At 47.5% G+C, this 24,805-nt stretch overlaps 2 protein-coding genes across 9 annotated transcripts in view; one reads left to right on the top strand and one right to left on the bottom strand.

Annotated features, from left to right (window-relative positions):
- The window catches only part of ebf3b (EBF transcription factor 3b), a 136,679-nt gene that overhangs the window by 46,557 nt on the left and 65,317 nt on the right, over positions 1–24,805 (bottom strand). For 4 of the 8 annotated variants that reach the window (XM_089011684.1, XM_089011683.1, XM_089011686.1 and 1 more), the window contains exons 7-8: positions 8,350–8,431; positions 4,414–4,555 (exon numbers count right to left, since the gene is read on the bottom strand). In XM_089011684.1, the coding sequence (XP_088867810.1) occupies positions 4,414–4,555; positions 8,350–8,431 (224 nt within the window). The remainder of the gene's footprint in view (positions 1–4,413; positions 4,556–8,349; positions 8,432–24,805) is intronic. The other 4 variants (XM_089011685.1, XM_089011689.1, XM_089011687.1 and 1 more) reach the window with 1 other exon arrangement.
- Positions 1–24,805, top strand: part of mgmt (O-6-methylguanine-DNA methyltransferase) — a 173,879-nt gene that overhangs the window by 96,388 nt on the left and 52,686 nt on the right. The gene's annotated exons all lie outside the window — the stretch shown is intronic.

Below are 24,805 nucleotides of genomic sequence, written 5' to 3'. Positions count from 1 at the left end.
CCCCCCCCCCCCCCCCCCCCCCCCCCCCCCCCCCCCCCCCCCCCCCCCCCCCCCCCCCCCCCCCCCCCCCCCCCCCCCCCCCCCCCCCCCCCCCCCCCCCCCCCCCCCCCCCCCCCCCCCCCCCCCCCCCCCCCCCACCCCCCCCCCCCCCCCCCCCCCCCCCCCCCCCCCCCCCCCCCCCCCCCCCCCCCCCCCCCCCCCCCCCCCCACCCCCCCCCCCCCCCCCCCCCCCCCCCCCCCCCCCCCCCCCCCCCCCCCCCCCCCCCCACCCCCCCCCCCCCCCCCCCCCCCCCCCCCCCCCCCCCCCCCCCCCCCCCCCCCCCCCCCCCCCCCCCCCCCCCCCCCCCCCCCCCCCCCCCCCCCCCCCCCCCCCCCCCCCCCCCCCCCCCCCCCCCCCCCCCCCACCCCCCCCCCCCCCCCCCCCCCCCCCCACCCCCCCCCCCCCCCCCCCCCCCCCCCCCCCCCCCCCCCCCCCCCCCCCCCCCCCCCCCCCCCCCCCCCCCCCCCCCCCCCCCCCCCCCCCCCCCCCCCCCCCCCCCCCCCCCCCCCCCCCCCCCCCCCCCCCCCCCCCCCCCCCCCCCCCCCCCCCCCCCCCCCCCCCCCCCCCCCCCCCCCCCCCCCCCCCCCCCCCCCCCCCCCCCCCCCCCCCCCCCCCCCCCCCCCCCCCCCCCCCCCCCCCCCCCCCCCCCCCCCCCCCCCCCCCCCCCCCCCCCCCCCCCCCCCCCCCCCCCCCCCCCCCCCCCCCCCCCCCCCCCCCCCCCCCCCCCCCCCCCCCCCCCCCCCCCCCCCCCCCCCCCCCCCCCCCCCCCCCCCCCCCCCCCCCCCCCCCCCCCCCCCCCCCACCCCCCCCCCCCCCCCCCCCCCCCCCCCCCCCCCCCCCCCCCCCCCCCCCCCCCCCCCCCCCCCCCCCCCCCACCCCCCCCCCCCCCCCCCCCCCCCCCCCCCCCCCCCCCCCCCCCCCCCCCCCCCCCCCCCCCCCCCCCCCCCCCCCCCCCCCCCCCCCCCCCCCCCCCCCCCCCCCCCCCCCCCCCCCCCCCCCCCCCCCCCCCCCCCCCCCCCCCCCCCCCCCCCCCCCCCCCCCCCCCCCCCCCCCCCCCCCCCCCCCCCCCCCCCCCCCCCCCCCCCCCCCCCCCCCCCCCCCCCCCCCCCCCCCCCCCCCCCCCCCCCCACCCCCCCCCCCCCCCCCCCCCCCCCCCCCCCCCCCCCCCCCCCCCCCCCCCCCCCCCCCCCCCCCCCCCCCCCCCCCCCCCCCCCCCCCCCCCCCCCCCCCCCCCCCCCCCCCCCCCCCCCCCCCCCCCCCCCCCCCCCCCCCCCCCCCCCCCCCCCCCCCCCCCCCCCCCCCCCCCCCCCCCCCCCCCCCCCCCCCCCCCCCCCCCCCCCCCCCCCCCCCCCCCCCCCCCCCCCCCCCCCCCCCCCCCCCCCCCCCCCCCCCCCCCCCCCCCCCCCCCCCCCCCCCCCCCCCCCCCCCCCCCCCCCCCCCCCCCCCCCCCCCCCCCCCCCCCCCCCCCCCCCCCCCCCCCCCCCCCCCCCCCCCCCCCCCCCCCCCCCCCCCCCCCCCCCCCCCCCCCCCCCCCCCCCCCCCCCCCCCCCCCCCCCCCCCCCCCCCCCCCCCCCCCCCCCCCCCCCCCCCCCCCCCCCCCCCCCCCCCCCCCCCCCCCCCCCCCCCCCCCCCCCCCCCCCCCCCCCCCCCCCCCCCCCCCCCCCCCCCCCCCCCCCCCCCCCCCCCCCCCCCCCCCCCCCCCCCCCCCCCCCCCCCCCCCCCCCCCCCCCCCCCCCCCCCCCCCCCCCCCCCCCCCCCCCCCCCCCCCCCCCCCCCCCCCCCCCCCCCCCCCCCCCCCCCCCCCCCCCCCCCCCCCCCCCCCCCCCCCCCCCCCCCCCCCCCCCCCCCCCCCCCCCCCCCCCCCCCCCCCCCCCCCCCCCCCCCCCCCCCCCCCCCCCCCCCCCCCCCCCCCCCCCCCCCCCCCCCCCCCCCCCCCCCCCCCCCCCCCCCCCCCCCCCCCCCCCCCCCCCCCCCCCCCCCCCCCCCCCCCCCCCCCCCCCCCCCCCCCCCCCCCCCCCCCCCCCCCCCCCCCCCCCCCCCCCCCCCCCCCCCCCCCCCCCCCCCCCCCCCCCCCCCCCCCCCCCCCCCCCCCCCCCCCCCCCCCCCCCCCCCCCCCCCCCCCCCCCCCCCCCCCCCCCCCCCCCCCCCCCCCCCCCCCCCCCCCCCCCCCCCCCCCCCCCCCCCCCCCCCCCCCCCCCCCCCCCCCCCCCCCCCCCCCCCCCCCCCCCCCCCCCCCCCCCCCCCCCCCCCCACCCCCCCCCCCCCCCCCCCCCCCCCCCCCCCCCCCCCCCCCCCCCCCCCCCCCCCCCCCCCCCCCCCCCCCCCCCCCCCCCGTCTCTTTGCTCCTTTTTTTTTTTTTTTTTTTTCGTTTCACCCCCCCCTACCACTTTTTTTTTTTTTTCTCAACAACCCTTCAACCGTGTATGCAAGAGGAAAGCGTAAAGGTCACGGGGTTATGTTGTGAGCGATTTTAAATTTCCCAGGGTTTTTGGTGGTCCTTCTCTCGCACTCTTTTTTTTTTTTTTTTTGGGCCGCGCCAGGCAATCAGTCTATCATATGGAATCAGTTGGAAGAAAAACAGTAAGTTCTGTTTTTCTCATAGGTCACCCCCACTGACACCCCATCAAGCCCCCCTTCATCTCCCCCCCCATCCCCCGTTTCTGCTCTCTCACAGCTAAATCTGCAGAACTGCAATGACAGGAAATTGACCTCACGGCTAAATTCGTAAGCAATTTGATCGTGTTTCACGTGAGCTTTGAGGACAAACGTAACCACGGGGGTTGGGGGGGGGTGGCACGGTTTCCCCCCCAAAAAATCTAAAGTATCTAAAATAAAAAATGGAAATGATGAAGGGGGGAAAAGTAAAAGATGCTAATGAAGCTATGCTAGCAAGATTGGAGAAAAATGGCGGGACAGAACAAAGAGTGAACAAAGACAAAAAGATGCCAAAAAAATGCGACATCTGCAGTACTGCAATGACAAGAAATTGACCTCACGGCTAAATTCGTAAGCAATTTGATCGTGTTTCACGTGAGCGTTGAGGAACAAACGTTAACCACGGGGGGTGGTTTGCTGTTAGCCCACCGTTTCCGACATCGCAAACGCACAGAGTATGGCAGTTTCCCAAAAAAAAAGAGATCTAAAGGGAATAAAAAAAAAAACAAAATGGAAGTGATAGAGGGCGGGAAGTAAAAGATGCTAATGAAGCTATGCTAGCAAGATGGCACAAAAATGGCGGGAAAGGGAGGGGGGAGAAATGGCGAAAGAGTGGACAAAAAAGAAAGATGCCAAAAAAAATGCTAAATCTGTCTTTAGTTTTGAATATTTATTAGTTTGTTTGCTTGTCATCAGTTTGTATGTTTATCTATTTATTTATATAGTTATGTATTTATTTAATTTATAATACTGCGGAGCACATAACCGAGACTGCCACACACTGTTGGAGATAATGGAGGGCAGAAAGTAAAAGCTGCTAATGAAGCTACGCTAGCAAGATGTTCCCAAAAAAAGAGATCGAAAGAGTCTAAAAAACTAAATGAAAATTAGCTATCTATCTAGCTATTAGCCATCTATCTATCTGGATAGCTGGCTGTTAGCTATATAGCTAGCAAGCCAGCTATTTGAGTCAGGAAACATATTAGCTAGCTAGCTACTAGCTATCTATTAGCTAGCTAGCTTTCTATCTTTATAATAATAATAATACATTTCTTGTGACTGTAAAGTGACCTTAAGAGTTTTGAAAGGTGCTTAGAAATGAAATGTATTATTATTATTTCATTTAGAAGCGCCTTTCAAAACTCTCAAGGTCACTTTACAGTCACAGGATCAGTTTTTCTGTGGGCGAGCAGCGGCAGCCACACGCGCCAGCGTTCACTCAACCGGCAATAACTCAAATAGATTAAGTTAGCTAGCTCATAGATAACGAATAGATAGATGAAGTTAGATAGCTAGCTAATAGATAACTAATAGATATATAGCTAGCTAGCTAGCTAGTTAGACAACTAATAGATAGCAAATAGACAGCTAGGTAGCCAGAAACGGTGACCCCATTCAACCGGGAATAACGCAAATATCTTTTTGAGTTATTCCTGGTTCAGTGAATGCTGGCGCGCAGTGGCTGCCGCCGCTCACCCACAGAATAACTGATCCTGTGACCATAAGAGTTTTGAAAGGCGCTTAGAAATGAAATGTATTATTAATTATTATTAAAGGGAGAAAAAGTAAAAATAAAAGTTAAAGTATAAGAGGTATAAAAGTAAAAGATGCTAATGAAGCTAAAAGCGGTATGCTAGCAAAATGGGAGAAAAATGGCAGAATAAGGGGGGAGAAATGGCGAAAGAGAAAACAAAAAGACGGGCAAAAAATGTGCCTACCATTCTCCAGATAAGGCGGCGTACCTTCTGAAGGGTCGAGTCTGCGAGCCCTTCGCCCGTGCTTGGAATTGTTGTGTACGAACATGTTGTCGGAGACGGCCAAAACGTGGCCGTCCACGTTGACGGTCGTCGATACGACAACCTGTAAAGGGAAGAGAGATATGTGAGAGGAGACAATGTCACCGCTTGCGTATTTTCTAGCCGAAGAGGCGGCCATTTTGTTTTGTTTTGTTTTGTTTTGTTCGGATGGGATCACGTTACCCTCCCTTTGTCGGCCATTTTGTTTTTTCACTCTTTTGGCTAATTGACTTTTTAGCCTCCAAAATACATTTCCGTTCTGCCACTCGGATGATTATTGATTAGCGCGTACATCTGTTTGGAGATGGAGGAGGGGGTCTGAGAGGGGGTAACCCCCCCCACGCGCCCCCCACCCCTTTTAAAATATTACTGGAGTCATTAGTAGCTGAGCCGCCAAGCTATCTCCCGGTCACTCAGCAAACATTTTGCTAGGATCGGATTACTAAACCACACTCCATATTTCATAATGCTTATTTTTGTTGTTGTATTTTATATTTGTTTTTTTTTACCCGTCACATCTTCCAAAACAGCAAGGCCACATGTGAATGGCGAAAGTAATAATAATAATAATAATAATAATAATAATAATAATAATAATAATACACTCATCACAGTTTCCCAAAAAAGAGATCTAAAGAGTCTAAAAAACTAAATGAAAATAAAAATTAGCTATCTAGCTATTAGCTATTAGCCATCTATGGAGCTGGCTGGCTGTCTGTTAGCTATATAGCTAGCTAGCCAGCTATGTGAGTCAGGAAACATATTAGGTAGCTATCTACTAGCTATCTATTAGCTAGCTAGCTAGCTAGCTTTCTATCTTTATAATAATAATAATAATAATGGATTTCATTTCTAAGCGGCTTTCAAAACTCTCAAGATCACTTTACAATCACAGGTCACAAGTTTTTTTCTGTGGGTGAGCAGCGGCAGGCACACGCGCCAGCGTTCACTCAACCCGGAATAGATAGCTAGACAGCTAATAAATAGCTAGCTAGCTAGATGGCTAATAATGTATGTTTCCTGAATCAAATAGCTAGGTAGCTATCTATATAGCTAATAGATAGCAAGCTAGCTAGATAGCTAATATTATATATAAACAGCAACAACATTAACAACAACAATAATACTACTAACAAGAACAACAATAATAATAATATCATCAGTAATAATTCTAACATCAGCTTTCGCTGTTTTTTAAGCGCTATAAAAATCAATATGTATTTTACTAATAATGCTAATAATACTACTACTAATAATACTAACAAGAACAATAATAATATCATCTATAATAATGCTAAAATCAGCTTTAGCTGTTTTTTAAGCGCTATAAAAATCAATATGTATTTTACTAATAATGCTAATAATACTAACATTAACAATAATAATATCATCCATAATAATGCTAAAATCAGCTTTAGCTGTTTTTTAAGCGCTATATAAATCAATATGTATTTTACTAATAATGCTAATAATACTAATAATAATAGTACTGACAAGAACAACAATAATAATAATAATATCATCAATAATAATTCGAACATCAGATTTCGCTGTTTTTTAAGCGCTATAAAAATCAATATGTATTTTACTAATAATGCAAATAATACTATTACTAATAATACTAACAATAATAATAATAATAATAATAATATCATCTATAATAATGCAATAATATCATCAATAATAATTCTAACATCAGCTTTAGCTGTTTTTTAAGCGCTATATAAATCAATATGTATTTTACTAATAATGCTAATAATACTAATAATAATAATACTAACAAGAACAACAACAATAATAATAATATCATCAATAATAATGCTAATATCAGCTTTAGCTGTTGTTAAAGCGCTATATAAATCAATATGTATTTTACTTATAATAAGACGTAATACTACTAATAATAATAAACAGAGAGCTTCCTCTCGGGTTTGCCTCGCCGGTAAGTGACCTCGCTGTAGCGCTGGAATTTAGGGGCTGCTTTTTTTGTGGGGCGGAATAGGGGGGGGGGCGCTTTTTTGGGAGGGGGGGGGGGGGCTAAAGGTGGGGGTAAAAGGAAAAGGGGAAGTGAAAGAGCTCCATTCTTTGGAGCAGGTTCAGAGCTGGGCCAAGTTGAGGATGATGGATTGGGCCCTTTCTGGCTTCCAGCTGGTTTTTTTGGGGTGGGGGGGTAATAAGTGGAGTCGAAAGGCGCTCCGAGTATACAAGTTTAGCCAAAGAAACACCTACGGAGGAGCATCTGGCAAATCTATTTGGGAGGAAGAACACTATATTAACTGCCGGGAAGCCAAAGACAAGGGAGGCATGATGTACGCTTTGGGTTTCTCCCCCCCAAAAAAAAGTGCTGCGCAGCGTCTTCTCGCAAAACCTTTTGACACACAAGCGAGATGCGCTGTCTGTCATGCATCAGTCCACATTGGCCCTCGGGGGAATACGCCAGGAGGCACGGAGGGTGAAGGGGTGAGGGGGCGGGGGGCGCGGGGGGTGATGGCAGTGACATCGGGACGGGACACCCTTGTCTCGTCTCCTTCCATGTCTGGACGCCGTCCTCCCGGAATGCTGAAGTATTTCCCTTTTTGTCCATGTTAGCGCTTTGCTACAGCTTCAGTTGTTCTTAAAGCGCTATATAAACTAATATGTATGTATTGCATTGTATTTTGGACATCCGCCCTCATTTCACGCTCATATAACGCCAGACCCGTATAATTTAGGAATTAACTCTTTATTTCTGATGAAATAAGAGAGTCGATTGGCTAGCTAGCTAGCTTTCTATCTATTTGAGTTACGTCCGGGTTGAGTGAATGCTGGTGCGTGTAGCGTGTTTTTTTTTTTTAGCACATCCTCATAAATCCGGTACTTCCCATCTCAAAAGCCACCTATTTAAAATCACATTTTCCGTGTTGTTTCTATTTTTAATTGTATTTTATTGATTGTATTCTATTGATTGTATTCTATTTGTGATTGTATTTTATTTAGTATAGTACCTATGCTTGTCTGTGACTGTAAAGTGTCTTTGAGAGCTTTGAAAGGCGCTGAAAATGAAATGTATCATTATTATTATTATTACTTTGTGACTACTAGTATGTTTTTTCGCACATTTTCTTACAGTGACTGAGTTAAGGTAGCGCAACTAACTATACAACCCCCCTCCCCTTCATTTTATGTATTTTTTTTACAATAATAAGTGTGTTGGGGGCATTTCAAGGCTGAACAACTTGACACATTGGACGCGGGCAAGTTGAAAAAAGTAGTAAAAAAAAACAAAACAAACCAAAAAACGTTCCGTGGTCATGTCCTCTCGGTGTAAATGGCCACATTTTGCCCGCCCGCCCGCAAACAAATGATGGTTTTCAGATGGCCGCAAGTGCTACATGTGTGCATGCTTAAGTGCGCACATGTGTGAGCGAGGCTGCTGGCGGGCGAGGGAAATATGAGTGTGACGGGAGGGGGTGGGGGGGGGCTTTTCGGACATGCTCGCGCATACATGCGGGTATGAATTTCCGCTGTCAGGCAGATCGTGAGTTAACACTGTTGTTACATGTGCTGGGATGCCCCCCCCCCCCCCCCCCAACTGTGCTGAGGCTCAGAAAGCTGTCAGGAACACAATTGATGGCAGCGCTAAATCCTATATCTTTATTTGTGTCAGATGCGATTCCCTTATAAATATTCCGTCCAGAGCGCATAAGACACCCGTGTCCCCCGCCCAGCCCCGCCCCTCTTTTTTTTTTTTTTTTTTTTTTTTTTTTTTTTTTTTTTTACCTCTCCCAGTGCCAATAATAGATTTAGATTCATGCGGAGGGGTGCACGTTGATTTATTTTGAAAGGCGGCAGTAGACGTGTGAAGTGGGTTTCGCTCACCTGGAATCTGCGCATGTCTCGTGGGTTGCCGGCATTCTTCAGACAGTTCTGGTTGCACTTGAGGAAGAACTTAAGGAAGAATCTGGAAAAGCACAAAAAAAAGGGAGAAAAATTTTTTGAGCTGTGATGGATTCTGTTGAAAACATATTTTTCTAAATGGGTAGGGGTCTGGGGATTTGTTTACGGTGGTCTAGAAATGCTAAAATGATGCGTATAAATTTGTATTCGCTGCCAGAAAAGTATGACGTGGTGCGCCATTCCCGAATTTGCCGATAAAGCGCCGGTCAGACCTCTGGCAATGTTTTTCCTTTACATGAAGGGGCAGAATTTGTCTTTTGTCCATTCTACCGCTTCGGCTGTTGTTAAAGCACTATATAAATCAATATGGATGTACAGGTAACATCTGATTCACGACCGAGTTCCGTTCCGGCCAAACGGTTGTAAGTCAAAATGGTTGTAAGTCGAAATCTATTCAAAATGTTGAACAGATGCTGCGGGCGCACCTGCTAGCACGTTGCGGTGCCAGGCATAGAATTAAAATTTTTAAAAAATAGGGTCTGGAGGTTGTGGTCATCAGTACGGATGGTCGTAAGTCGAGCTGGTCGTAAGTCGGATGTGGATGAGTTATGGTAGCGCAAATATTCAAACGCCCCTCATTTTGTTGTTTTACTGTTAGCTGGCTAGCTGTTGGTTATTTGGCTATATATTAGCTATTTATTAGTTATCCATTAGCTAGCTGGATAGCTATTAGCTGTCTAGATGTCTGGCTGTAAACTGTCTAGCTATTTGCTATCTGGCTTTCTATTAGCTATTTATTTGTTATCCATTAGTTAGCTAGCTAGCTTTCGATCTATTTGAGTTACTTTGGGGTTGAGTGAACGCTAGGACATGTGGCTTACTTATCCTGTGACTGTAAAGTGACCTTGAGAGTTTTGAAAAGCGCTTATAAATGAAATGGATTATTATTATTATTAATAAACATCTCAGACAAACTATAACGTGATTCACACGGCTCATACGAGATGAAATGCCGCCCTCGTCCGAGCGCCGTCGATCGGTGTCATCTGGCCTCGACTTCGAACCAGGCGTTGCCAAATCGATACATTTATCCCTCCTTCCAAATCAACACCATCCGTCTCTTTGTCGTCGCCTTCACCTGAGTTCACGGGTCTTTCCCCGACGCCCCATCTGCCGCTAACATGCGGAAAGTCACTTGATATTCCGCCCACCTCTTTAATCCCAGGACGCCCCCCCTGCCCCCCCTGCCCACCCCCCACTGTGCAATTAAAGTTCTCCTGTTCAATAGGGAAGCAAATGAGGCCCACCTGTGACCAGGTCTTGTTTGAAGAGCATCAGGGATAAAGGACCTAACAAGGTGAGAGCGCGCCACAAAACTTATAGTCCTGTCAGGCAATTAGGCGGACACTCCTGGGACCGCCGTATGCCTCTCACACATACACACACACGCATGCTCACACACAGCCCCCCTATGCACTTGTGGGTGGGTGAGGCAATTATGCCACAAATTACAACCTGACTAATCGTCTCTGAACAAATGTCACGTCGGACTGAGATCTGGGAGCGGGCCGGTTTGTTAGCTCGCTTCGCTAGCGCTTTCGCACGACTCGGGTAAAATTTATCGATTAAAATAGTTAGTTCGGAGTTTCGCATTTGGATCTTAGTCAAAGTCAGCTTTATTGTCAAATATGCTAATATGCATGACATACAGCACAGATGAAATTAATGTCCTCTCGGAGCTAGCGTGCAACGCACTTAAAATGTAGCTAAAAAAAGACAGACAATTGACAAGATACAATACATGTAATTTCTGAATGTAAAGTGAGGTAGTGATGTATGTAAAGTGAGGTAGTGACGTATGTAAAGTGAGGTAGTGTCGTATGTCAAGTGACGTAGTGTAGTAATGCAAAAACAGACAAAAAAGGTTGAAGTGAGGTCTTGCAGGGAAAAAAATAGAGTTCAGGATGATAGTACAGCGTGTACGCAGAGTTTGATGAGTGTGGCAGTGGGAAGGGGCAGGGGGGGCAGGGCTGGGAGGGAGTTGAGTCTCCTGACTGCCTTGAGAGTTTTGAAAGGCGCTTAGAAATTAAATGTATTATTATTATTATTATAATCAGGTGCGCTCTGTAGTCCGGAAATTATGGTAAATAAAATATGGGAGAGGGAATTGGGGGTGTGGGGTGTTCTTGGAAGATTAACAACGACAGCTTCTTGTGCGGCGTTGCGCAAGCGGCGTCGAAACAAACAATGAAATTGACTTTTTTTCCCGCAACACCCCGCCGCAGAGTTAGTGACTGATGTTGCTTTGCTTTGTTGCTGTCAGAAAAATGCCGCCATTTTTATTTACTTTCACCCCCCCCTTAACGCCCTCCCCCCCTCCACTCGACTCCCCGCATTGTATTTTCATGGCTCGGCGTCGTCGCTGTGGTTTCTATTGTACCTCGCCAAGCGGGGACCGCACCATCGCGGCGGCTCATTGGATAACCATAGACCCCCCCCCCCTCCAACCCCCACTTAAACCACGATCTACATCGCCATTTCATTACACTAAATACAATGGCTTGTGTGGCCTACCAGGATGCTTTCTCAACACTTAAAGGACAACCGACACTTCCGAACAAGTTGCGTCCATAATTTTTCAAATGACTTCAAATAACTTCTACTGAGCGCATTTTACAAAGATTCCACTGCCTGTAGCTATATTTGACGTTTTAAGCATCGCGCTGAATATTCAGGAGGTCTTGTTTTCGAGTTGATGATGATGCCCTAAGTGACGTCACGGAGGGAACTTCCGCCCCTGACCGAGAAAGCGACACACAATGCATTTTGGGTACTTTTTTTCCTCTGAAAACATCGTGTTGATGGCGAAATTAGAAGGAAAACGACATAAATAATGCGATGGTGAATTGTTGTGTCGCAGCCAATTGCACATAAAGAAGGTGTAAGTTGACACAAATTCCCAGTGGACAAATCAGCCCATTTCCAATGGAGCTTGGGCGCCATCTTGTGCACAAGGACTTCTTTAATCGATTGCAAACATGTATGCTTTCCTCTTCAGAACTATTTGAATCATATTCATAACAGGATGAGTAACAAGAAAGCATTTTCTCCGAATCTGAACTCTCTGAAGCCATTGTTTTGATTCTGGAGCAAGGCAGTGTGTGACCAATAGTGACATCACGAACAAGGGGGCGGGACTTTCTGAAACTCACCATCTCCGAGGTCATTTTGAAGTAGTTTTGGGACACTTTTACTCATTTTTATTGGTGTTTTGCATTTGACTAAAAATATCAGCCTGCGTTTTTTGGGTATTTTAGATGCTATAAAACGTTTTTTCTGATGTCAGTTAGGAAACAAAAAAATGGTGTCGGTTGTCCTTTAACGCAGGTGGCAGTCATTTCGAAGCGTTCTTCAATAGAATCCTATACCTTGTACTTGGCCTCCCCACGTAAGGTAGGACAATATTTTTTTTCCTCACTCCACTTCCGACAAGCTATAGCTCGGACATCCATAAAAACCCGTGCCGGGACACTGATTGCCCATCGGCGAGGGGTCATTAAAAAAAGGAAAAGGGCTGAGTTGTCATTAGAACGTTTGACTTGATTGCGTGGGTCGTGTTTTCGGTGCGTTGTTGCATCTGTTGGCTTGATCATCAAAATGACCATTATGTACTCTAATTCCCTGACCCGAGTTTTTATTTCCCCAAAGAGTCGTAATGTAGAGCAGCAGACATCTGCGGAAAGCAGACCTGAAATACGACTTTTATTTGTCTGTCGCCTCTCGGTACAGATTGGCTAAGACCCCCCCCCCCCCCCCCCCTCACCCGCCCGCTCGTGTTTCCTTGTACGCACGCACTCAATTTATGTCTGAACAAGAGATGGAAGAATACATTTGCCCCAACAAAAAAAAACAATGCTCGACTTCATAAAACAAACACATTACTTTCCTGAGTTGGACATTTTTTGGATACTTTTTTTTTCAATACGCTGATTTTGCTACCAAAGCACCCCCCCCAAAAAAAGTAGCAACACAATAAACGGGAGAAATGACACGTACGTGCTCATAAAGAAGCTCCTTTATGTTTACTGTTATGAAGGCAATTAAGCTCAATTTCACCGCTAAAAAGATAAGCTTAATTTTCATCGGCCAACGCGGCGACGGCGCTCCTATAGCATCCATTACGTTTGAGTTGGTTAAGATTCTCCATGAGCGCGGCGCAAATTGGTCCTCGGTGGAAAGGAGAGCAATTAAGACCACCCCCCCCACCCCTCGCCCACTTTTCCCTTCTCTCTCTTTTTACTTCTTAAATATCCACACAAGTTTTGTGCTGTTGTTTTGCTACGCGAAGGAGACAAAAGGAGCTTGTTTAATTGTTTTTTAATGGGATATCAAGTCGTCGTTGCCATTAGATGTTGGCAATGGAGGGCAAAGGGGGACGGCATGGGGAAGAATGAAGTGCAATTAGGTTTGATTAAAGCTATCCTTCTCAATAATCAGCTGTTCTGACAGGACAGGGGGGGCCCTGGTGGCCGCTGAGATGGAGGAAGGTGTTGAGTGATATTAAGGCCAATGAAGGGGATATTAACATGGCTAATTAAAGCTCTTCCAAAGCCGGCAGAGGAGACTCTCGGCGGACCGGGGGCCGGATGAAATAATCGGCCGAGGCAGCAGCTATCAGTTGGAGGTGATGGAAGGAGGAGGGAGGCACCTGAGAAAAAGTGGGCGGGCTGCGCCGCGGTGGGAGAGCGCGATGATCGACAAAAGAGAAAAAGACATTGACGAGATTTTTTTTTTTTTTTTTTTTCTGTGTAGCATAGCGGCTCATTTTGACACGCAGCTTCTGCAAGCGCGCCGGTTTTAACGAAGAGCTGACACCGGCTTTTATGTCAACCTGCCAGTCACGCCGGCTCGGCAAATCAACATTAGAACAATCCCCGGCTCGCTGGGCCGAGTCGGGCGGGCAATTAATACGCTTCTCCCGTCGTACCTCCGCGTCGTTCGCCCCTTGCCGCCGAAGCTACTAATCATGCCATAATGATTTCTCTCCCTCTGGTCAAAGGGGAAATAGATTGTCTCTTTAGTAATGCAGCGAGCTCGGCGCCTTCCACTCGCAGGCTTCACACGCTCGGTAATTGAGGAGAAAAAGGCCGACTTTGGCACTTTGACTGATTTGAGGGCCGCTAGACCCTCTTATCTTGACTCTGATCATTTTAGGCTGACACTCAAAGGGAAGACCCGTCGCCCTAATTCCAGCTCGCCCTCTCCTATCATCAAACAGAGAAGTGAAGGGAGGGAAAGGGTGGGGGGGATAGAGAAAGTGACTTAAAGGACAACCGACACCATTTTTTTTTTGTTTCCTAACTGACATCAGAAAAACGTTTTATAGCATCTAAAATAGCCAAAACACGCAGGCTGATATTTTTAGTCAAATGCAAAACACTAATACAAATGACTTAAAGTGTCCCAAAACTACTTTAAAATGACGTTATTTATATGTTTTCCTTCTAATTTCGCCCTCGACACGGATCAACGCAAAGTTTTCAGACCAAACAAAGTCCCCAAAATGCATTGTGTGTCACTTTCTCGGTCAGGGGCGTCAGATAGCTAATAGATAGCGAATTGATAGCTAAAAGCCAGCGAGAAGATAGCTAACTCATTCACTGCCAGATGATGTGCAAAAATGTGTTCACTCCAGTGCCAGGGTTTTTGTCATTTTCACTCAAATTCCAGGGCCCACGGGATATTGACTTTTAGGACTACGTAAACATTCAATTCAGCATAAGAAACCTCAGACCAGAAAAAAAGAGTTAATTCCTAAATTATATGGGTCTGGAGTTATCTGAGCTTGAAATGCGGGCGGGTGTACAGAATGCAATCCATATTGATTTCTATAGCGCTTTAACAACAGCTGAATCTGGAACAAAGCGCTAACATGGACGCAAGGCAAATGCTGCCCCATCGTCGAAAGGAAACAACATTGCCAGAGGTCTGATCAGCGCTTTATCAGCACCCTTCGTAAGGAAAAACCAAAACCCAAACAAATTCAGGAATGGCCCTCCATGTCACACTTTTCAATGTTCAAATACATTTGTGAATGGCAGCGAATGAGGTCATTTGCATCGGTGCATAAATGTCCGAATGTCTGTTTGATTGAAATGACGGGGGTGGGGCAAATAAGGATCGTGTTGCATTATTGAGCGAGTAGCGCAATTTATTTTATTTTAAAAAAAGTCAGGAGCTTCCCCCACGTCACTCTATCCGCCGACAGATGGCCGTCCGTATCCCTAGCAGTCAGGTATTGACAAGGCTAAGCTCCCGCGCCGCTAATGACTAGCTTGCAGTGTCCGCAGCCGGCAGCCATGACAGTGAGGTCATCCGTTGCGGGGTTAGCGAGTATCGATCGGCGGCCCCAGCTGCCTTCCTCGACTCAATGGGCCCCTGTTACGGGGGAGAACCGCCGCCGCCGCCCGACGCCGCTGCTACAATCCGCTGACACCAGATAGTTGCGCGCGGGTCAATAGCGTATCGGATTTCCAAAACGCCGGGGTCTTAATGTCAAGCCTCTCGCCTTCCCCACCTACCGCTCCGGTTATTAGCCACTCGGCGTTCAGATCCTTGTTGTGACAAGGCCAAAAGAAGAAATACAATGATACCTCGGTTTACGAACCCCTTGGCTTACGAACTTTTCGGTTTACCGACGTTAAATTTATGAAAATTTTATCCTGGCTTACGAACTATTTTTTGGGACACACACAGAGCTGCCACAATGATGTGTCGTTCGCGAACGAGCCCGTTCTCCTAACAAGAAAATGGCAGCCGACATTTTTTGTCCTCTATTCCCCGCCCCCAGTCTTCGGTTAAAGCCACGTGATTGGTCAAGAACGCAGCAGTGAAGGGGAGGTGGTTGAAACATTAAAGAGACAGGCAGACGACAGAGAGAGTGACAAAATGGATAGAAAACAGTGAATTTTGGACTCGTTTCAACTTTGATAGTTCAAAGGCAGAGTGTAGACTGCAAGGATAAAATTCCCATCAATCGGGCTCCACAAATAACCCTCACAAGCCATCCGTACACTTGATGTAAAAAGCTATCAACCCAGCTAAACAGAACACAATTGATGAGGAACTAGGTAAAATTAGCGCTGAGAAGGTGCTTTCTCCGCAAGGGATCATTCCTCAAGATGGCGAAAGAAGAAGGCTACGTTCCTCATCAAGTGTTTAATGCTGAGGAAACCGGCCACTCCATTCCATCAAGCCATCAATGACCATCACAAAGGTCAATAAAACGACCTTATTATACCGTACAGTTTATTTATTTAATTATAATACCATCGCACATTTATTATACATAAAATAAGGTATATTTTGTGTCGTTTTAAAGCTTAGAAAATTTGAAAAGTATGTTTTATGGGGACTTGGGAACGGATTATTCTCATTTTAATGGTTTCCTATGGGAAATTAGTTTTTGGGATACACACTTTTCGCCTTACACACTCTCTCTGGTAACCAATTAAGTTCGTAAGTCAAGGTATCACTATAGAGACACTTCAAGATCTTAATCTCCAACGCTTTCAATATGACGTCGGGGGAGGTGGGGAGGAATCGACTCCCGTCCGCCGATTCCGTTTCGGGTCTTGGCGGCTGCTTTGCTTCGCCTTCGCCCGAGTCAACCGGCGCAGAGCATGAACAATATTTGCTTTAACCCCCGCGTACAAGCGCCCAGGGAGCGACCCCGGCAGATGCTATCGCTTCTTTATCAGCGAACAAGTGCCTCGCTATCCAACCTTATTGGGTTGGGCTCCATTAACCCCTTCCGGGATGGGCGGATGTCACCGCAGTTATTATTGTTCGACATCAAATATCTCAACTACGTATCTGCTACAATTTATTGGATCTTCTCGAGTATGTTTTTTTTTTTCAAACCCCCCCGTAGACCCCCTAGCCGCCACGGCCGCTGTTGTCAGTTCATTTTGTTGTTTCATATTTTTTTCAGTGCTGCGTGTATGGCGGTGGGGGGGGGGGGTGTCACAAATAATTGATGTGCTTCCTGCGCGCCCTGTAGATGTAGCCGTGTCCTCTCCATTCATCCCTCTTTACCCTCTCCGCCACCCGGACCCCCACCGCCCCACTGGCCCCCTTCTCTAATGGGCAGAGTGGCATTGACATTATTTCACTTGAGGATCCCTCATTCTGTCAATCCTTCCTCATTTACTGCGTGGCTGCAGGACTCATTATGGAAGCTCTCTTTCTCTCGTTCTCTTTCGGACTCTGTTAGTCTCTTTATTTAATACGATCGCTTGTCTTCACAAACGGTTCGTCGTCATCTGGGTCTGTTCCTTACTAAGCGCAGGCGCATGCTCTGCTAGTGTCGCGGATTTGATTCAACAAAAGACACGTAGCTCCCGCTAAATAGCCATCTATTAGGCTAAAACCAGAGTGGCAGACTGCGTGTCGTCTTGGTAGCTAGGCTGTGTTGTAATAATAATACATTTCATTTATAAGCGCCTTTCAAAACTCTCAAGGTCACATTACAGTCACAGGATCAGTGCCACACGCGGCAGCCACACGCGCCAGCGTTCATTCAACCTGGAAGTAACTCAAATAGATAGAAAGCTAGCTAATAGATAGCCAACAGATAGCCAGCTAGATGGCCAGCTAGATAGCCGTGTCCTTGAGAGCTTTGAAAGGTGCTTAAAATGTATTATTATTATTATTATATAAGTAATAGATAGCTAGCTAGCCACCCAGATAGCTAATTGATAGCAAAAAGATAAATCAAGAAACATTTGAGTGATGAAATTGCATCTTGGTTGATTTGAAAGCCAACGAGCTAATAGATAGCTAGCCAGCCAGCTAGATAACCATGTCCTCGAGAGCTTTGAAAGGGGCTTAAAATGTAACGTATTATTATTATTGTTATTAGCTAATAGATAGCAAAAAGATAACAAATCAAGAAACATGTGAGTGATTAAATTGCATCTTGGTTGATTTGAAAGCTATAGATCTCCAATAGATAGGCTAGATAGCCATGTCCTTGAGAGCTTTGAAAGGCGCTTAAAATGTAATGTATGATTGTTATTATTATTATTATATAAGTAATAGCTAGCTAGCTACAACATAACGAAACATGTGAGTGATGAAATTACATTTTGGTTGATTTGAATGTTATTGTGGCAATTTGTCGTATAAATTGTTGTAAGAATCGCGTGAATCAAGACACGTCAAATCAAAACGTGTACGTTCCCTTGTTACACCATCAATAGCCGCCATTTTCACTGACGTACACCACGGAAGCAAGATGAACAAAAACTACAAAGTACTCGTTGCATTGTACTGTCTATTTGGCTCTTTATTTTACTATCCGGTGCGTCTTTTGAACGCAACACACACACACACACCCGCCATTGATATAGCACCAGGAATGTGTTTAGTATTCCGACGTAAACAACACCCCATGATGACGCCAATTAAAATGATCAGCTGTCAGTCAGTGGAGTGCAGACCTCTGCCAAGGCTACGCAACTCTCATTTGGATCAGCCCCAAATTGAATACACACCCGCCTTCTGAATCCATGCCTGGATTTTTTTTTTTTGGGGGGGGGTTTGTTTGTCATTAACACCCATGCATTATTCGCAAACACCTATATCTGGATCAGCACCAAAAAAACAATGGGATTCTTTCTTCCATCGCCAATCTCTAAGCCATTTTTTTCAGTGCAACCCTGAATGAAACTAACAGACGTTACTGCAAGAATCCAAACAAGGGCGCGGAAAATCCTACTGGACCCTCCACACCCTGCCCACCACCTTTTCCAGCTACTCCCCTCAGGCAGGAACGCCCCTGACTGAGAAAGCGACACACAATGCATTTTGCGGTACTTTGGTCTGAAAACTTCGTGTTGATGGTGAAAATAGAAGGAAAACGCATAAATAACGCAATGGTGAATTGTTGTGTGTTGCACCAAGACTACTATTTGATACTAGTTGAGACAAATTGCCAGCAGACAAATCAGCCCATTTCCAACGGAGCTTGAGCAAATTTATTCCGTGCCATTTTGAGGCAACATTGGGGGGAAATGTATCACCAAAAAAGAGGCAGAAAATGGCGACCAAGCTTCGTGTGAGGAATTAATCAGCCCGTTTCCACAGGCTGATTAATTCCTTACATGGAGCTTTGTCGCCCTCTTCTGCCTCTTTTTTGGTGCTACACAAAGTTCTCAGACCAGCCAAATGCATTGATGTGATGGAAGGACTGCTACAATGTGTCATTTTTCTCGGTCAGGGGCGTTCCTTCAATGACGTCACGTACGGACTCGTCACCAACCCACAAACAAGACTTCCGGAATATTCAGCGCGAGTCTTAATACGTAAAATTTAGCTATGTGCGGTGGAATCTTTGTAAAATATGCTCAGTAGAAGTCATTTGAAGACATTTTACAAATTATGGACACAAGTTGTCTGGAGACGTCGGTTGTCCTTTAAGGGAAGGAAGGGGGGATGGTTATATCATATAATAGTTGTAATGTCAACAATACAATATCAGTGTGAGAGGGGCAAAAGAGGTGCATTGGTAGGGGGGGGGGGGGGTCTGTACCTATATGTGTGCACATTCACTTATATGTTGTGTGCACACAAATGGGTGACGTGCCGGTGTGTATGTGTGTGTGACTCCATGTGTGTGATTCATTCCAGGGCAGTTTTAGTCCTTATAAAATATTCATTTTGGTTGTGCAGGGCCCTGTAATTGCCATCTCTCACCCTGAATTATTTATACCTCGCGCAGACTGACAAAGCTTTGCCATACGGCCCCAGATGAATCAGAAAGCAGACATCTCCGCTTGCCAACAGCACCGACCGGGGCTTTCACACAAATATGGCAGCCACGTCTTTCTGCCTGGCCTCTCTTAATTTGACATTTTCCACCCCCCCCCCCATACCCCTTTTGCCTTTGTCCTAGGTGCACCGAAAGGTTACCTGTTAGCTTTAAGCGCCGAGTCGCTGGCTTGTCTCTATTGCCAGCCACTGCTTCTCCCTTTGCCGACATGACAGTCCAAACGCACCCCCCCCCCCCCCACACACACACACACACACACACTTTGCCCCCCGCCCCTTCTCCCTTTTACTTCTGAGAACGCGCTAATGTGGCGGCAATGTCAAAAGTGGCTGCCTCATGTTTTCTGATGGCTGACCAGTCCTGACAGCCACTTTGGATGTATGTATTATACATTAGTAATAATATGATGTCGAAATACACTCATAGGGCGCTTGGGCATGCATGGACGGACGGACGGACGGCGATGGTAGAAAAAAAACGGGGGGTGGGGGGGGGAGTAGGATGGACTCGCTGGACCAGTAGCGCCTATGACAGGGGTGGGCAAACTTTTTGACTCGCAGGCCACAATGGGTTCTACAATTTAGGAGCATTTGGAGGGAGTGTTTGGGCCGGATATACTAAACTATACGAAATATTATTATACTAGATACTACATACAGTCATACCTCGGTTTTCGACCATAATCCGTTTCAGAAACGTGTTCGAAAAACGATTTGTTCAAAAACCGAAACAGCACTTTCTATTAAAATCAATGTAAAAAATCGTAATCCGTTCAAAGTCTAGAAAACAACTTTTTAACTATTTCATCGCATAAACCGGGTAAAAAGTTAATAATAGAGCAGGTCATGTGTAACAAAAGTTAATAATAGAGCAGGTCATGTGTAACATTCTATAAAAACAAACTTTTATTTTCACCAATTTTCTTTCTGCCACGGGGCGTGTTGGCACCTATCCCAGCTGTCTTTGAGCAAACAGGGCACACTAACTTTTCAAAACATCCTCTGCTTGCTTTAAATTCATACTATTCAGGAGATCTTAACCAAATACGTCAGCATTTCCGCAAAAATAAAACAACAATATCAATGCGTCGGTCACAATGAGGAAGACATGACAGATAAGGAAGTGACGTATAAGGAAGCGGAGGCTAGTCGAGCGATGCATTCAGATGCACTCAGTTTGGTTGAGAACCAAATTTTGGTTGTATACCGGGGCATAAAAAATATGACATTTTTGGTTGACAACCGAATGGGATGAGAACCGAGACGTTCGAAAACCGAGGTACTAAACTAGTATCAAATAGTAGTCTTGGTGCAACACACAACCATCACCATCGGGTTATTTATGTAGTTGTCCTTCTAATTTCACCATCAACACGGATCAACACGATGTTTTCAGACCAAACAAAGTACCCAATATGCATTGTGCTTCGCTTTCTCGGTCAGGGGCGTTCCCTCCGTGACGTCACGTCAGGAATCGTCACCAACTCGAAAACAAGACTTTCTAAATATTCAGCGACAGTTTTAAAACGTCAGATATAGCTATATGCAGTGGAATCTTTGTAAAATACGCCAAGTAGAAGTCATTTGAATTGATTTTATTAATTTATGGACACAACTTGTTCAGAGGTGTCGGTTGTCCTTTACTGATATTTAATATGCTCGCTTGGTGGGAGGACATTTGTATTTTTCTGCTTCCGCCGTCATAAATATGTTTGCACATTTCTGCCGGTTATTTTTTGTTGTTTTTCCTTAGCTGCTTCGCTAAATTAATTAGCAACAAATGAAATTCCTGTCAATAAATCTGAAAGATCAGCATAAACAAAACAAAAAAAAAGTCTCCTGAGACGCATCGGATTTACTTTTGACCCTGTCAATATGCTCTTTGTGTGTGTATGTGTGTGTGGGTGTTGTGTGGTGAAAGGGGGGAGGCAGCTAAATGCTAATGGGAAAAGATTAAACCCGCTAGCCGCCTGGAGCGTTTACCTCCAAAGGGTTTTTTTTTTGTCTGTCAGGTTTCCTTTAACAAAAAAAAAAAAAAAAACTGTCTTTATAATGCAGGGACAAAAAATAACATTGTTCTTCGGTCCGGAGGAGCGCTGTGACTTGCTTGAATGGCCATTGTGCGCGCCTCGTAATGATACCTTAGCTTTTGTGCGCGGGAGGCCAGGTAAAGGCTGTGTGACATCGGCGTCACACAAAGTGACTCTCTGTGCCTATGTTTGGAAGGGGACTTCGGGGGTCGGGGGGGTGAAGATTTTGTCTACGGTGGGAAAAAAAGGGGGGGTGGACAGATAATAAACAGGGTTTGTGTGCTTCGGATGAGGAGTCAAAAAAGTATCGCGTTCAATCGTTGTGAGCAACATTTGGCGCAGTGTTTTTGGATTGGATAGAATCACAATAAATGAATACATAAAAATAAACAATGATCAAGGTTATATTATGTGCCTCTTGTGGTCATATGTAGATGTTTTTTTTATACATTTTAATTGAATCAATTTTGATTTCCTAAAATAAGATTGATAGCTCGTTCGCTAATTTAGTCAGCAAGTGAAAACATTTGAGACACTTGGCTATGTATATATTGTGTTTATTAGTAGTCGTAGTATTATGAGTTTAATAAATTGGTAATAAATCAATGAGTAAATACATATATAGCTAGACAGATAAACAGATAGATTAATAGCTAGCTAGATTGATGGTTAGCTAGCTAGCTTGATAGATAGATTGATAGGTAGCTAGCTAGATAGATATGTAGATTGATAGCTAGCAAGCTAGATTTATAGCTAGCTAGCTAGCTAGATTGATAGCTAGCTAGATTGATAGCTAGCTAGATAGACGGATAAATGAATTAATACATAAATATAGTTAAATAAATAACTACAAAAATAAATATGAATCTTGCAGCTAGCTAGCTAGATTGATAGCTAGTTAGATAGACAGATAGATTAATAGCTAGCTAGATTGATGGTTAGCTAGCTAGCTTGATAGATAGATTGATAGGTAGCTAGCTAAATAGATATGTAGATTGATATCTAGCTACATTGATAGCTAGCAAGCTAGATTTATAGCTAGCTTGCTAGATTGATAGCTAGATTGATAGCTAGCTAGATAGACGGATATATGAATTAATACATAAATATAGTTAAAGAAATAACTACAAAAAATAAATATGAATCTTGCAGCTAGCTAGCTAGCTCGATTGATAGCTAGCTAGATAGACAGATAGATTAATAGCTAGCTAGATTGATGGTTAGCTAGCTAGCTTGATAGATAGATTGATAGGTAGCTAGCTAGATAGATATGTAGATTGATATCTAGCTACATTGATAGCTAGCAAGCTAGATTTATAGCTAGCTTGCTAGATTGATAGCTAGCTAGATAGACGGATAGATGAATTAATACATAAATATAGTTAAAGAAATAACTACAAAAATAAATATGAATCTTGCAGCTAGCTAGATAGATAGATAGATAGATAGATAGATAGATAGATAGATAGATAGATAGATAGATAGATAGATAGATAGATAGATAGATATGAATCTTGCTGTTAGAAACATCTGAAGCATGTTGAGTTTGTAGCATTTATTGCTCATTCCCGCTAGCATAGCATTTGTCAATGGGCGTCACGTAGCGGAGACATGACGTAACAGCAGCATTTTTTTCTTTCTCTCTCTGTCTTTCTCTTTCTCTTCCGAGTGGGAATGTGTTTGTCAGTCCAAAGGGAAGATGGCAAAGCCTCAGAAGGGAGGAAACACCCCAAGCATGAAGGCGAACCGACGGCGCGCGTTGCCCCCAAAAAAAGTGACAGGCAGGCAAATGCTAAGCGAAAGCTGCTTCCGCGGCGAAGCGCGCGGTTTTAGCGATACAGCTAGCTGCTGTGCGCGTGTGAAGACGCCTTGACAAAAGCCCTAGCGTGGCGTGTCTCGCCCCGTTTGTGACTTCTCAAAGAGTGTGATTTGCAAATCACATGAGTCTGCGGGCATAAACCGGGCATGTAAGCGCGGTGAATAAAAGCCCCCTTACCCCGCGCGCCCCCCTTTCGGCGCCGCCGAGGGAAAGCCTCGCTTGTCAAGCGAGGCTTCTTTGTCAGGAAACTGACACATAAATAGACAGTGTTTTGCCACTCACTCCTCCCCGAGTGGCTCGTGTGTGCACAGGAGGCACGCGTCAGCCTCCGCCACATCCAGGTTGGGTGGCTTTAGGGGAGGAAATTGTTAAAAGACACCCTGCCTCTTCTCGGGGCGATGACTGCAAATATCGGGGGCCACTTCTGAGCGCCTCCAACAACAAACAATGGGGGTTGATGTGTAACCAGATACAAGAAGCGGGGGAGAAAAAAAACAAGGCGATCGAAAAGCGTCACCACAGGGCCTATTTTTCATGCAAATGACTACTAATGAGCTTCCTGAAATCTGACTAATTATATCAAAGTGATTTCTTTAATTAGTTTGTAATAACTCGGCGCTCGCGCACACACACACACACACACAAAGCGCAGCAGTAAACAGATGAAGCTATATGGAGCTTAGCAATTTGTCACACTTTCTACGAGGCGCCGTGCAGCTGGCGCTAAATGTTGCTTCTCCAAAAGGGCCAATAAGTATGTTGCTTTAAGAGAGAGAAATATGTTTTCCCGACATGATTATGGAGTGTTTCCGCAATTGGGAACGTTTTGCAAGTTGCAAGGATCAATTATTCTAAATGTGATCGGGACAAAGGAAGTCTGGTTTGGTCCTTGTGGTTTTTTCTTGTCATAGCAGTCCATTTTTTTTTTAATAGTCCCAAAATATGAACAAACAAATTGGGTATTCAGTGGTATGTCATTGTGTTTGTGGACTTTAGCACACTTTTAAGTTTTTTGTTGTGTTGTGTAAATGTATTTTTCATCCAAAATGAAGTTTATGGAATTTAAATATGGAACAGCCCATCGGTCTGTGGGCTTTGCCTTACTTTTATTTTTGCGGGGAAGGGGGGGGGCACTTTCAAAGCATAACTATTTGGTTTAATAATGTCAACATATATTGTTAAAAAAATATATATATATATATATATATATATATATATATATATATATATATATATATATATATATATATATATATATATATATATATATATGTTGATTTATTATTAATATTATTATTGCTGTTGTTGTTGATAATAATATTTGTAGTATTATTATTAGATTTAGTAGTGGTGTTATTATTATTATTATTGCTGTCATGGTTGTTATTGTTTATTATTAGTAATAGCAGTAGTAGTGGTGGTGGTAGTGGTATCATTTATTATGATCATTATTAATATTTTTACTATAATTGTTTTTAATTGTTGTTGTCATTATTATTATTATTATTATTAGTTTTTGTGGTAGTGGTATTTTTATCAATATTATTATTATTACTATTATGATTATAATTATTATTGTCATTATTTTTTATTATAATTATCATTGTCATTATTTTTATTATAATTATTATTTACTGTCATGATTATTATTATTAGTTGTTGTAGTAGTGGTATTATTTATTATTATTATATGCGTGTGACTGCCGCTGCTCACCCGCAGAAATAATATCCTGTGACTGGAAAGTGTCCTTGAGAG

Source organism: Hippocampus bargibanti, linkage group LG13 (assembly GCF_051943395.1).
Source record: "Hippocampus bargibanti isolate YZ-2025 linkage group LG13, ASM5194339v1, whole genome shotgun sequence".
In the NCBI taxonomy this organism is placed as follows: Eukaryota; Metazoa; Chordata; class Actinopteri; order Syngnathiformes; family Syngnathidae; genus Hippocampus; species Hippocampus bargibanti.
Note: the sequence above shows the minus strand (reverse complement) of the source record. Positions and strands in the feature narration are given on the sequence as shown.